Source organism: Anas acuta, chromosome 4 (assembly GCF_963932015.1).
Source record: "Anas acuta chromosome 4, bAnaAcu1.1, whole genome shotgun sequence".
NCBI classification, from domain to species: Eukaryota; Metazoa; Chordata; class Aves; order Anseriformes; family Anatidae; genus Anas; species Anas acuta.
In genome coordinates this window covers 41879668-41893720 of record NC_088982.1, presented here as the reverse complement: position 1 = coordinate 41893720, position 14053 = coordinate 41879668, and the positions used below count along the sequence as shown (strand labels likewise).

Genomic DNA, 14053 nt, shown 5'->3' with positions numbered 1-14053 from the left:
AATTCAGACAAAGCACTGTCACTTGCCTGAGGGATGGCGGCCTCACGTGGGCCACAGACTACTTCAGGCTGACCTGCAGTGGAGGAACTGAGACTCCCCACTGTTGAAATAAAGCCAACAGACTGACTGCATTTGTGACCAACACAGTCATACACCCGGAGAGGGAAATTCTTTCACTTCTCACTCTAGTAAGTATTAGAACGGTTTGTGTCTTTCTCTCCCTACCTCTGACTTTTTTTTTTCACTTAAACTTGCTACAAATATGAGCATAGGTTAATTTCACTAAAAGGCGAGTCACTTAAGAATGTGGGGCATTTGAATAATTGGCCTTTTAATAAATTATTGCTCATGTTTTTAGCAGCATTAAGAAGAGATAAAACCTCTATCCCTCTTGCCACGGCAACTACAATAAGCGAAACGTCATTCAGAAGTCAAGAAAAAAACACAAGCGCTTTCAGTCTCAGCCAAGTCCACAAAGTAGCAGAACTCATTACTAATTCAAAGGAGATGTGTCCCTCAGAGCTCACCATTACTGTTTTTACTACTAATAATACTAGAGCTGCATAAATTTAACAGAAGGTAGAGTTTGGCAGAAGGCAAGAGGAGCACTTCAGTGCTCCTATCCTAATCAAACATCTCCCTCTTTCAGACTGAGGCCTTCATTTCCTGCATTCAGTCTGGTAGGAAGCAGTGCTGGATTATAGGGAAGGTGCTGGGGAGAAGGGTACAGTTTGCAAGCTGTACCAGTCTGATAACATTAAACCTAGAGAGAAATAGGAAGAGGACATAGGTATTTGTAATTTATTTATAAACAACTATGCCTTCATGAGAAACTTCTTAAAATAATATGTGATAGTTCTTTAAATATTTAAGAGTTTGTTGGCCTATTTTCTCAGTTAATTAGGAATTTTTTGGCTGCATTAACAATGAATTAAATGCAGTCTGCTTCAGTCACTAGACAGCTCAGCAACACTGGGATAGAGAAACATGATTTCTTTCTAAAGCATGACATAGGAGGCAAACTTCATTGTGTGTGTCTAGACTTGTGCTTAAAAAACTATAAAGTTCCTAGTAGCTAGTGCTTAAACTGGACTTACTGAACATAAAAGCATTCACCTAACACCCTTTGGAGTCCTGAAACAAATGTACTTTCAATTACAGCTTGGCTAACCTTGGCTACTCTGCAGTAGAAGTGCCCCAGTGCAGCCACCCTTCTCATCAAAGTGCGGTGGTTAAGACTGCCCAGGTCGTCTCTGCAGGCTGCATTTGTGAGTACACTTATTTTCTTACTCATTTACTTTATTGTTACTTGACAGAAGTTTGGCCACATAGGGGCTGCAAGGCTTCATGTCGCTAATCACGGTGCAGCAGTATGGTCAGAAACGAGCCCTTCCTCAAGATGGAAGTCTCTGCTAGCAAAAGATGTGCTACATTACCCCGAGGGGTCTGAACAGGAGATCAAACGTTTCCACTGAAGTCAGCGGCAGTGCAAGGAAGTAACTGAGAGCAGAGCACTGACTGATTATCAAGCATGAAGATAGCCAGCTAGCTGGAGATGGCCACAGTGCCCTGCTGACAGAGTTGTCTGGTGTCCCCGTCCTCGGGAAGGAAGTGAAAGCCATCGGGATCCCATCAGTATCTGTTTAGCTTGGTGTGGCGGGAGTGTTGCGGGCTGTGACATAAGTCGCAGCACCAAGGTTTTTAAGTCTGTTCTGCATTACACAGCTCAGGGGACCACCTAGCCCCTGCGCCATAGCAAAGGACACCAGAAGAGGGGATCGCTGCTCTCATAACGGCTCTTAAATTTACATCTCAGGAGGATTACTGTCAGGATTACACTTCTTGCTCTTTTAAGGCTTCAGTAAAACAAACCTTTGCCCTTGCCTTCATCACCTTTCCTTCTTGGAACATATCAAGGGTCTTCATGTTTTCCGAGGGCTGTTTTAGTGCCCTCCTGCAGAAAATCACACGGTTGGAGGGAAGTTTGCCAACTCGGAGAAGGATGCAGATAACTTACCATTTGCTGGAGACCGCCAAAGTGACCTGGAAAGGGTACTTCTCAGTGTGTGTTTCTGCACAGAGTGTTACTGAACTGGCTCAAAATAAAAGACAAAGTAAATGATGGCTCTCAGGCTTAAACAAGCTTCCTCATCAGGTGCAAATGGATAGAAAAGGTTTTCTTCCATTTGCACCTGATGAGGCAGCATGTTTCTCCCCCAAAAGGTGGTGTCGGCTACCCTGTGTTTCCTTCCCTTAAATCAATTCAGCATCCTTTGGATCAATGTTCTCCACTAGTGAGTTATTGCTTTTTATTTTTAAATTGAAACTTTAAATCTAGTGGCAAATATTTTGTCATCTGAGACATACCAAGTACACAGACCTAAACCTGTAAGCTTCCAAATGAGAATGGCTGTTTAAATCAGGGGTTTCTAGTTCCTAGAAAGGAGGAGAAAATATAACACTTGAAACTTTTGCTGAGATTAAACAGGAGACAACAGTACAGTGCAGAGGAAGAATTTCTATTCTTGGCTACACCCTTAAGGCAACAGGGGAAGTGTAATGGCTGCAGTGACAGTTAATGAGCAGATATACAATATTAATTGTGGTAAGTGTAACACAGAACAGTCTATCTACTTTTATTTTCTTAGCAGGAGCTTAGATATTTTCGACTAACACCTCTGTGTGAACTGGCTGCGTCACTTTTGTTTACTTCTACGTGTGCATATACATAAACAACACTACTGCTTCCTAGAGTCGGTGTTCTGCACATCTGGGCCATTTTCACCTCTACGGGCAGCTGGCTCACTGACGTGGCTCTGCCTTGAGTGCTGCAAACATTCAGATTATTCTCCTTTTCCCGCTGCTGGAGGGGCTGACCCAGTTGTACTCAGCCTGGACCAGCACGAAGCTGTTCTCCCGGATCTTGCGGAAGTGCAGCATCTCCCCGTTCTCCCTGACGGTGACGACGTCGCTGCCTGGCTCGCTGAAGGACACCTCCGTCCGCTTGTGGCAGTACTGGGCGTAGAGGCAGCGCAAGCCAGCTGCCAGAGCCAGGCCCAGGACGGCTGTGCAGACCAGGAGGATGCCAAGCTGCGCTGCTATGAGACGGGTCCCTCTGCGAGAGCCTTCTCCCTTCCCAGGAACGGCAGATTCAGGAGCTGGTCTGGTCACCCACGGCAGCGTATTCCCACCCGTCTCCTCTCTGACCTCCTCCTCCTCGCCCACGGAGCCTGCCTCCTCCAGCGGCAGTGGCGGCTTGCTTTCTGCCATCTGCCTCGAAGCCAGTGACAAATTGCTGGTAGTGTCTGCCTCACCAAGCCAGGCTGTCATCACAGCGGCTTCACCCAGGTGATGGCGCATCTGTAGGGCAGACCATGAAGCTGTTGCCTGCAGGGAGGTTTTCAAGGTGGCCCCGTTCTCAGTGCTTGCCTTTGAAAGCAAAAACATGACAAAATATCCAGTAAGGGAACGGAAAGGAGGCCAATTAGATTTTCATCCACTACCGACTCCAGTGTATCATTCAACTCTGTTTCTGATTCAAGCATCCCCTGGCTTTGGAAAAACTTTTGTTTCATCCCCTACATTACTCAGTAGTAGTGTTTAGCAAACAAGCTAGATTCAGAACTGCTCGTTCTGTATCAAATACATGTAGTCACGGGAGGTGAGGCACTGGCAGCTGATCCTGCAGGGGCAAGGTAAGCGTGTTGAATGGGCAGAGATGAAGGGCACGGGCAGAGAGGAAGGTCACTGCTTTGCATAAGTAAAGGTCTGCAGCTCCCATTGTTGATGTAGTGGTATTTTTCACGGGCGTTGTTACCACAGAAAAATCACTTAATAAATTCCTGCCTTTAGTGATGCCACGGTCATGTTCAAAGGACAGATGTGATCTTCCCAGCCAAGCTTTGTGCTGGGGGTCACAGTGGGCCCACTGTAATTCAGCGTTGCCCTTCTGAGATTGTGGATCAGGCCATGGAGCTGAGAGGCCTTGAGAAGGCTTGAGATGGCCCTTGGCATCAGCATTTTGGGGGCAGCCCATAAAAGCTGCGAACTCTCCCCAAGGCCTGTCCTGGTTTCTCAGTCTGCACAGCCAGTTTGAAATCTGCTGCCCTTCAGCACTGGTTAACCGTGTGTTATAGTGCTCCTTGCTCCGGTGCGTTTCTAGGGGCTCTGCTTGGTGCCAGGCACCTTATTTCATCAGTCACAAAATGACAGCCACCCCATGCCAGCTCTGCAGTCCAGGCTTTGCTGCAAATATCATCCAAGACTAACTGTGAAATGATCTCGCAATTTAGGAGGCCCCCACAGAATTTTTCCATTCCCACTGCGCACCTGAGGCCCAATCCAAAACCTGTGAAATGTGCTGGAGTCTTTTCTTTGGCTCCACTGAGATTTGGATCTGGCCCTTAGTAGCTGGCTACTCTCCAGCCTGTCCAGCCTGGCAGGCTTTTTCACACATCCATTAATTACACCGGAGAAAAATCTCACCCTCTCCCATCACTAGTGATTTCCAAAGCTTGCTGGGAAGGCCGTGTGACAGGAGCACAAAGCTGAGGTGGGAACCCTGGCAAGCTGTGAACCAACGGGGGGCGGGGGTGGCGTCAGAGCATCCTTTGTGGAAGAGACAATTTCTGAAGAAAGGAAGGCACTAGTAAAGCACAGGTAGTAAATAAAAGAATTTGAGTGGTTGAACTGCAAGCTGTAGGGTAGCTGGCTGGCAAAGTTATATCACATGTGTATGGTTTGCCAGACCTCATAATGGAAGCTGATGTAGGGATATAGCACAGGACTTGGGACTTTGCTGTAGGAAATGGAATTTCCTTGCATGTCCTTGCCCCGTCTCACCATTTTTCTTCTTTCTCTTTGTACTGCTTCTCTCCTTTCAGTATTTTTATTTCATTATGCTGGTCTGGTCTTACATTGCACAATAATTTCCTGTCCATTGGTTACCATCTTCTGCTGTTTCTTCACTTCTCTCCATAGCACTGCCAGATGTGTGTCTCTACTCACTCGGCTGAGGAGAATATAGGTTTGTTGTGTGCAGAGTGGTGCGGAACCACCCTCTGAAAGCACCCTCAGCTTTTACCAGAATGAATGAAATCTTTGACCTCCAGTGAATGTAACGGGCACCTCTGGAAAGGAATATCTCAGCCTTCCACTCGAATAAAATGCACATTTCCAGCCCCGTAACATCCAGCAGCCTGGAGTCATGGTTACATATGGAAAAGTTATCTCACATTGGTTTTGCAGTAGGACTCAGAAATCCAGCCGTCAGGCTCAAAACGAAACAAAAAAAAAAAAATCCTTTCCAAGTTAAGGTTAACAAATAAAACTTAATAATCTCTAAGTAGTTTTAGTCACTCTGGAGACCTATGCAGCCTGCGTGGTCCTGTGAAGGAGCAGAGAGGTTTTATCCTCATCTTCTCTTAGACCTTTCACCAGCTTTCAACAATTTCTGCCATGGCAGAAGGCATCCTCCCCATGCCCAGTGCTTACCTGCCCGTCTTCTTTACACGTCAAACACGGGTATGGTCTGGTGGTGCTGGCAGTGCTTTGTGCTCTGAAGTATTGAAACAGGAAAGACACGGTTAATACCCAGTATCTCTTGCTTCAGATCACGTTAGAAGAACCCCCGGGGCCTACAGCATGCACAATTTGTAAGGAGTGCCACTTGTTGGAGCAACCTCGTGATGCACACAGCCAACACCCACCATACAGGGTCATATTTTTAATAATGTCTGATCGTGTAGTCCTAGCCTCATCATTTACACCCCCTGTATGAAACTTTGCATGAAAGGTCACATGGCCGAAGCCCTTTAAGACGTCTGAGTGGACACCCTCAAGGCAAAATTTCATAATTGCCTGAAATCCTTTCTTCCTTTTCCCTGCAGGTGGAGAAATAGCTCTGTTAAGTTCACCATTTCTTTGAACATTTGCACACTTTTAGAAGAATATTTCAGCAATCAATTGTGGTCAATAGCTTTTATCACATTTTTCAGTCACCTGGCTAGGCAGCTCTGCCTGGCTAATCAGCAGAAGGGCTGTTCCCTGACTGCTCTCAGTTACCTCGCTGCTACTGCCTGGGGTGTGCCATCTCCAAAAGATTATTTTTGGAAAGTTCAGCAAGCAAACACCTTCTCACATCCCCTCCACAGCCACAGACGCCTTGCTCCATGGCCCCTCATCCACCCGCAGTGAAACCAGCATTGATTTCCTTCCCCAGGACTGCTGGGGAAGCGGCTGCTCGCACTGCCTGGTTATGGGGTGTCCGTGCAGTACCCATCAGAGGGGCTCTGGCTGGAGGTGTAGTCCTGGAAGAGGAAGCTTTGCAGAGCGCTGGCCATGCCCGGCTCCTGGAAGGTGAGCGATGGCTCCAGCCCCAGGCTGCTGGAGTTGCTGCTCCCTCTGCTCCTGCTGGGTGCATCCAGCAAAGGCTGGGACTGCGTTGGCTCGGCAGCGGGCGATGTATCTGGGTGTGCACCAAAACCTGGCCCCTCTGCTGGTGTCGGGGTGAGGCCGGCAGGGCTGGCAGGAGCTGGGCTGCTGTGCTGGGGAGAGCTGGGGGCCGCAGCAGGAGAGCTGGAGCCTTGCAAGACATGGAGACAGAGCACAAAGCAAACGAGGAGCAGAAATCGACTTTCTTTGCTTTGTTTGTTTCAAATCCCACCTGGTGCTAGCATTTACTAGTAAGGATCATAGCAGTGACTTTTATTTTAAGTCTCTTAATTTAAATAGGAACCCAGATGGAGAGTAAAGCAACAAAGCCCACTGCCTAAAAGGCATTCAAGTAAAATAATGTCAGTCTTGGTGCCATGCCAAAAAGGCTGAGAAACACATCTCATTGTAGTATATGTAAATTCTTTGAGTATTTTACCGATCAGAGGCTGCATAAATACAAATAACTACATGCCTGAAGGGTAGTAGTCACATTTAGAGATGTTATTTAGGCAGTATTGCTAACTGTACTTGCTTGTCTTTGAGATGGGATTTTAGGCAAAGTATGCTTAGCATTTTCAGTAGCATTTTAGCTTTTAAATCATAGAAGCTGGCAGCTCTCTCTGTCTTGTTGCTACCTTTCGTGGGACTGTCTCTGTTACCTTGGATGCCGACTTGTGCCCTCTCTTCAGGAAGTTCTTCATGGCCATTGCTGCTCTCGCTGGCAGCTAAAAAAGTTAAATGGCCCTCTGTTGCTTGTTTATCTCACTTGTCTTCAACGCTTGCAAGAAATAAGCTGTAAAAATACTCTGCTTGAAGCTGTCAGCAGCAAACCACGTACCTTTGCTTGCTGTGCCAGCTACACGTGGGTCAGCGCGTTCCTGCAGGGATGCAGACGTCAGGGGCCCGGCCTTCTTGGTGCCAGCAGACGTGGTGTTCAGCCCTTGTTGAGCCACAACAGCAGACTCAATCCTTGCCCAGTAAACAAAGTATGACTGGACTACAGAGATGCTGTTAAAAGATAATGATGAAGGAATTTACTCACTCCGTCCCATTAATAAAAGATCAGAACACTTAGCTAATCACAAGGAGTGCTTTAATCCAAAGGCAGCGCACAAATATTTTAAAGGATTAGCCCATCGCACATCTTATATTACAAATAAAAGATAGCAGGTCCCAAGTGAAAGATACTGGTTGAAGGATCACTCATAATTAAGATCACTCAAAAAATGTGTGGGAACAGAAAGGGAAGAGGAAAAAAAAAGCCATTATATTAGCTGTGTCGGTAGGAGCACATTTGGAGAAGTTTGAATAGCTCTACATATAATCTTCCGTAGGCAGGGAAACAACAGAGGTATTTACTAATTAAAACAAGTCAGTGTAACTTGTACAAACAGCAGAATAGGTAGAGAAAGCCACAGGCGCTCTCTCTTCTCAGCCCTTCAATATTTGCGCCTGCCTCTCGCTCTGCTTTTTGTCAGGTGCCAAAGCTGCGCTTGGCCAGCCCATAGCCAGTCGTCCCCAGAGCCTTATTCAAGCTGGATCTTTTGGGGGAATTTCAACCCCCGGATTGCTCAGCTGCTTCTGCAAATTAGATGAGGGGGAGGCAGCCCTGCTCCTCCTAGGCTGACTGATTCCTCTGAGAGGTTTCGAAGTGCAGCGAGGAGTTTTCTCGGATGCCGTGACACAAGTTTCGAAACACAGATTTACGGTGTGGCTGGGGTCACCCTTGCGGGATGTGCCTCTTGCTGTCTGCCTTAAATCTGCCCAAATTTTACTGATTTATAAATAATTTTGTGGGGGGTCTGAGAGCAGAAGCAAGAGCAGACACAGGAGATGGGGCGAGAGCAGGGGAGGAGGGAGCGGCTGGAGGTTTCTGCTGGAGACATGGCATGCGTGTGGGGGCACAGCCTGGCCTCGGCGGGGGGGGGGTTGGGGGGGCAACAGGCAGGGGGTGCGGGGAGAATTGCAGTGAGTGGCTAGTGATAGGCACTGCTGCATTTGGGTTATTTTTAATCTGCTTTTTTTTTTTTTCCTTCCATGTTTTTAATAGTATTTTCTGAAGCAGCGGGCAAAATGGAAATGCTGAGCAAAAATATTTTTGTTTCAATGAATTTGTGTTGAATCACGATGAGATGCTCAAGCCGTGGCACTCACCGGGAAGCTTATGATTTGGGGAGCAGCCAGCAAGCTGGCCCTGCAGCTTCTGAGCAATTTTGTGAAGTCAAAACGTAACAATTTATTCCAAAATGAAAAATCACTGTTCTCCCTCTAAGACAGCCAGTTAGAAAAAATTTAACTTCATTCCAGACCAGAACCAAAATACTTGGACTTCAGTGCAGAACAGCAATGTCAAATTTTGACCCTGTTTTTTGACCCTAAGTTTTGCTCCCTAACTAATCCTACTGGGAATAATTCTGTTTACATTTAACATTAAAAAAGTAAACACACAAACAAACAAACAAACCCACTAAGTTAAAAAAAAATCAACACAGCAATGATATACGACATTGTCCTGTAGGCAGGGAAGTCCTATGGGCTGTGTTACTTAGAAAGGCAGACAGAGTGATCACAGTTCCCTCCTTATGCCTTAATATTCCTATTTCCTTAGTGCTTAGGCTGTCATCTGCCACGGCATTTATTCTGAGAAGATAGTGGCCATGTAAATAAAAAGGAGCACTACCCAGCAGATACAAATGGAGATTTATACACCAGCTGGGGCACTGTTGCATCACTCAATAAGTATTTAGCTATATGGGGTTCAAAAGACATCAAACCACCACGCTGGACAAGTGCGATGGAAAAATACAGCCAAGTCTTTGAAAACTGAAAAATGAGAAAGCCTGAAACTGCGCAGACACTGGTTGTGGTTAGGAGCCAGCATGTTCTTACAAAAATTTGATGTCTCCAATGGGTTGGTCTGGTGCCTTCCATACAAAGGACAGGTTTCTCTTCAGGGACTTGTCCGAGTGGGTGACAGTATCACCATCTTCAAAACACGTCAGCAGCTTGGAACCAGGAGGAATGAAGACAAACGTGCCAGCAACTTCGTCGTTAGATACTTTGCGAGCTTGAAGCAAAAAGCCCATGAAATCCCGGCTGCTCCTCACTGTCACTGCAAGACAAGACATGGGACACTGTGTTCCAGTGCTCAAATTAATCTTTTAAAATGGAATTTCCATTGACACTGTGAAATCAAAAGAAAGCCATCAAAAAGAAACCAGCATCCTACAGTATTTGTCCTTACAGTCTATGTTGGATGTGCTAGCTACAGGGGGCCAGACTTTACCCTTAACTTTGCCGTATGACCTTGCACAGACCATTTGCTTCAGTCTTTTTCCCCCTTGATTATAACGCTAACCATGCTGCGTTAGGCAGCGTGCAGCCATTTTTAAGGAGTGAGGCTTGGGTCTGTGCCTATGCAGAAGGTTGTTTGCATCCCTCAGAGGAGTGTTATTTTGGACAGGAATGAACAGGCAGGTGGCCAGGCTGCAGGACAGAACCTTGCAGCCTTGTCTGCCTCCTCCTTGGGTGCAGCAGTGCTCAGGGTGGGTCACGTTGCCCAACTCTCCCTGAGAGTTAAGGCAGTCCCCTTGCCCCCTTCATGGCCTGAAGAGAGCCCATCCCTTGCTGGGGATGGTTCCTCCTGTCCCCATGCAGGCGTGAGAGGCAGAGAATGTGTTTTGCCCTCTGGAGGTGCCTCTCAAGTGCCCGTGCATGTGATGGGTTCCTGTGTGGTTGAGGTGCAGCTGAGACAAATCCCACCCGAAGCACCCGAACCTACCAGCTCGCTCTGGCAACCACCTGGTCTGCAAAACAGTGAAAATCTGCAGCCAGGTGCCACCTGAGGAGGCTTTAGGCAAAGTGCTGCAACCAAAATCTCTCTGTAAATACATTCAGTTCCAGTGAGGAGACATCCAGCACAGCGCACCTGGAGCACTGCCACGTGGAAGTTCTCTTCCCATCCCTCACAAAGATTAATGTCATCACTTGCGATTACTTAGCGTGTGTTTTTTAGACGCATGGAAGTTTCTTAAATAATTGCTCTTCTGAGTCAGGAGCGCAGAGCAGAAAGCTCAGTACACAGGGTTTTGAGTCACAAATGGATATAATTTGAAAGTCTGTGAACTGCCACCAGCTAGAATTAATAACCACTTTATGTTTTCTGCCCATGACTGAAAAGGTCTGGCTAAGACATAAAATCAGCAGTGGTTTCTCACCTGGAACCTTGCCTCCCGGTAAGTAGAAGGACATGTTGGTGTGGATGGTAACGTAGTTGTTCCTGGGGCTGTGCAGCTGAGCTCTCAGGTGCTTGGGCATCATGTCAGCACAGGCGGAAAGACTGGCGCCGTGTGAGAAGGCGGCCGTGTAGGAAACCAGGCAGAGGGTTGTGCACAGCCAGCCAGCGATCACCAGGTGGGCTTTCTTCCCGTCCTCCATACTGCATCGGGGGGACAGCAGGCAGGTTCAGAGCAGGGCCCTCTGGCAGCTGCAGTCTGTACGCACGTCCGTCGCCTCTGAATTAGCTGAGCAGCCGTTCCCACAGCCTTTAAACAAAGAGGAATAAATGATCTCCGTAGCACACGGAGCCTCTCTGGGAATCCACAGAATTTCACATTTTGAAGTAAATTGTTGGGGCTGGGAGGGGAGAAATCCCACCAGAGGATGCATCTCTTGCGAAGCGTCTGTGGAGTGAGTAGCTGGGAGAGATTTGCTCCAGAACTGTGGGTCACATTTAGCGGGAGGAGAAGGCTCTGTGAGGATATGCTCGGGAGTCAGCTCAGCACCCTCTACCTCTTCTGAACTCTAGAAGTTCAATATTTTGCATGCCTTGCTTTTAGTGTCACTCAGATTCAGTGGCAGGCACAGAGCATATTTCCAGATCAGACCGAGTATTTTATTCCCATTTTTCAGACTGCACTTTTGAAAGTGAAGATGAGGAGTGAGAGCCCCACACTTACTGTGAGTGGTAAGGTGGCATAAAGCAGGTAGCCCTGCTTTTAAGGTAGCTCTTTCTAACATCCTTTCAACACGCAGCTTTTCCTGGCTTAGATTTCATTACACTCAATCAACAAACAGATGCAAATGCGTCAAAAGGAATCAGAGACCGAGGAGGTCCAGCCTGCACCTCCATTTACATCACTTCTGAAACTCACCAGCTGACTCTAAAAAAAACGTCACATGAAACAGCTTGTGCCCTGCCTGGAGCTGGGCGCAGATGGATGCAGTTTAACCTATGGCCGAGCACCATCACGTTCCCATCAGATATGTTCCAGAAGATGTTCTGGGATTCACGGGAGCCTTTGCCAAACACCCCAGCCCCTATGCAAGAGGCAGGATGCTGTTGTGCTCTTATAGCAAACCTTCCCCTCCAGATACACATAAACGTCCCTTGCTGGGTGAGATTTCTCCCAGCAGCTCATGCAAGTACCTCTGAGCAGCAGCTCTGCTCCTCGGGAGGTTCCCAGGCTGCCTTTTCCCCCTTCCCATCCCACCCCCATTGCTTCCTGCACCCTTCACCACACACTCGCAGGCAGCGGGGATGTCACCTCCAGGGCCCTGGCCACCTGGTTTGGGGTCTGGGTTTGGGTGCAGGTCCAGACCCACACTGTCTCCGCACACTTACCTCAGGACACACGCACCTCCCTGCTTGCTGCCGCTGCGTCCCTCAGCCTGCCGGCGACGCATCCCGTCAGGGAAGTTCTTCGCCTTCTCCTCTAATGGGGAGTGCAGCAGCTGTTACTGCTGACACCCGCTGCTTACGGGAACGCGCCGGCAGTGCCCAAATCCAGCCTTAATCACATTAGTTTTCCCCTTCGTATCCCATCCCCACCCCCCCTTTTAAAAAAAAAATAAAAATCTCCAAGCTTCTGCGGTGAAAACAAAGGCAAATAGCAGGGGGCAGGGGGGCAGCAGGAAGCTATGGGGTGTGTGTGGGACACCCTGGGAGCCCTCTGGGTGGGGCAGGGTGCCAGCTCCTCCAAGTACGCTCCCCTCATCCTCAGGTCCCTGGTGAGACCAGGGATTACCCCTCTCAAGCCAAAAAGCTTGAAAGTGGGCTTTGTTGTGGCTGTGCTGTGTGCAGATTTGTATAAACAGCCTGTCTGCGTGCCAGTACGAGATCGACACGGCCATAAAAGCATCGCTGTTGCCTGTCGTCACCCTGCCTGTGATCGGCTTCAGGAGGCTGCACGGTGGGTGACAGCAAAGTGGCTTTGGCCATACCAGTGTCCCCTCATTGCATTGACCTGGTCCTTGGTCACCCCTGGGCCCTGCCTGAGCTGTGCCAGTGCCCAGACATGGTGCTGGTCCTGGCCCTTCACTTCCCAGCTCAGCCTTGGGTCATTCCTGGTCTCTTCAGGCTGCTGTGGTGGCCTGGACTCGTGGGCACCATCACCAGGCTGGTGCAGGTGCTGCTGGAGCCCCCTGACAGTTCTGGCAGCCCTGTTTGGAAATCTCAATCCCAATCCTCGTCGCCCCAGAGCCCCACTAGAAGGGGCTGAGCGTAGTGCCGTAGTGTTGCGGCCTCAGGCAGGCAGGGATGAAGGCACCGACCACCTCAGCAGCCATCTTCTCTTCAGGAGGCAGCATCAGGTGCCCGCCATGGCACAGGGCCGGGGCCTGTCCTTGCGGCAGGGCAACGCACACGGCCGTAGCACTTACTGACAGAGGGGTGATGGAAGAGGGTTTGGTACCTGGAGTCCTCCTCCGCTGACAAATGTGTTCTTGCAGGTGCTTCAGCCACGGCGGACACCATGACAGCCTGCCCTGCTGAGTGGAGGTGGTGGATACGTGCCTTAGTGTGAAGCTGCTGTACGGTGCTGGGGAGACGTGACCACTGGCAGCCCAGCTTTCATCTGCTTGACTGGTCTGAAAGTGCAGAACTGGTGGCACTGGCCTCTCATCTGAGATCTGTACGTGAAAAAGGCTTTATAGCCACTGATTTTCAGGATATAATGTAAGGCTTATAGTTTTCCTTCTTTTTGTCAGTGAAAGCGGAGAGTCTTAGCTGAGGTAGTTTGGGGGAGGGATAGTTTGTTTTATTGCTTCTATTTCTGTTTGTAATTGCCCATACTTTATATATTAAAAAAAAAAAAAAGGTGCATTTAAGTAATGCTATGTTAGTGCCTAATCCTTTTTTGAAACAAGGCAGGCTCTTCTGGCTATTCCTTACTAACATACTCCCAAGTTAAACAATCCCTTGTAATTCCAGTGTAATAAGGAAGCAGCTCCAGACCCCTGCCCATGTGTAGGGGAAACAATTGAATCCACCAAACACCAGCGTTGCAGGTTAAGTGTGTCTCCGAGTCACAGTGTGGAGTTACAGCACCACACAGCCTTCTGCAGCTGCTGCTTGCCTCGAGCACACATTTTCATTGTGCCATCTCCAGTGAGCTCCAGGCCTCAAGAGGCTTTCAGCAGCACAGGGAGTGTGCAGGTCCTGAAGCAAGTGGCACCGAGGGTTCATTGTAGCTCTGTGCAAAGGTATGGGGGAAAGTAGCAGAGCCTCAAACTGATGAGACCAGCACCAACCCAGCTGCACCAGCACAGGATGTAACACAGCACGGAGCTGTCCCTGCACACTTTGGAGCTGGGGCTGGGCTGCGCGCAGTGTGTTGTG

General features: G+C 48.5%; 1 protein-coding gene across 2 annotated transcripts; it reads right to left on the bottom strand.

Annotated features, from left to right (window-relative positions):
• Positions 1–2503: 2503 nt before the first annotated feature.
• Positions 2504–13850, bottom strand: REELD1 (reeler domain containing 1). Of its 2 annotated transcripts, XM_068680867.1 has the most exons (8): positions 12059–13850; positions 10653–10979; positions 9325–9547; positions 7274–7443; positions 7095–7160; positions 6277–6583; positions 5494–5557; positions 2504–3429 (listed from the first exon to the last, which is right to left on the bottom strand). In XM_068680867.1, exons 2-8 carry the CDS (start codon positions 10870–10872, stop codon positions 2839–2841), a joined length of 1641 nt encoding a protein of 546 aa, XP_068536968.1. In that variant the 5' UTR covers positions 10873–10979; positions 12059–13850; the 3' UTR covers positions 2504–2838. The 2 variants fall into 2 exon arrangements, with proteins under 2 accessions (XP_068536968.1, XP_068536969.1); XM_068680868.1 differs by lacking the exons at positions 10653–10979; positions 12059–13850 and adding an exon at positions 9936–10231.
• Between the last annotated feature and the right edge of the window lie 203 nt (positions 13851–14053).

Coding starts and splice junctions, on each gene's coding strand:
- REELD1 (XM_068680867.1), bottom strand. CDS start 10,872: ATGGAGGACGGGAAGAAAGCCCACCTGGTGATCGCTGGCTGGCTGTGC. Junction 9,548..10,652: donor ACCGGGAGGCAAGGTTCCAG/GTGAGAAACCAC, acceptor CTTGTCTTGCAG/TGACAGTGAGGAGCAGCCGG. Junction 3,430..5,493: donor CGTGTAAAGAAGACGGGCAG/GTAAGCACTGGG, acceptor TTGCTTTCAAAG/GCAAGCACTGAGAACGGGGC.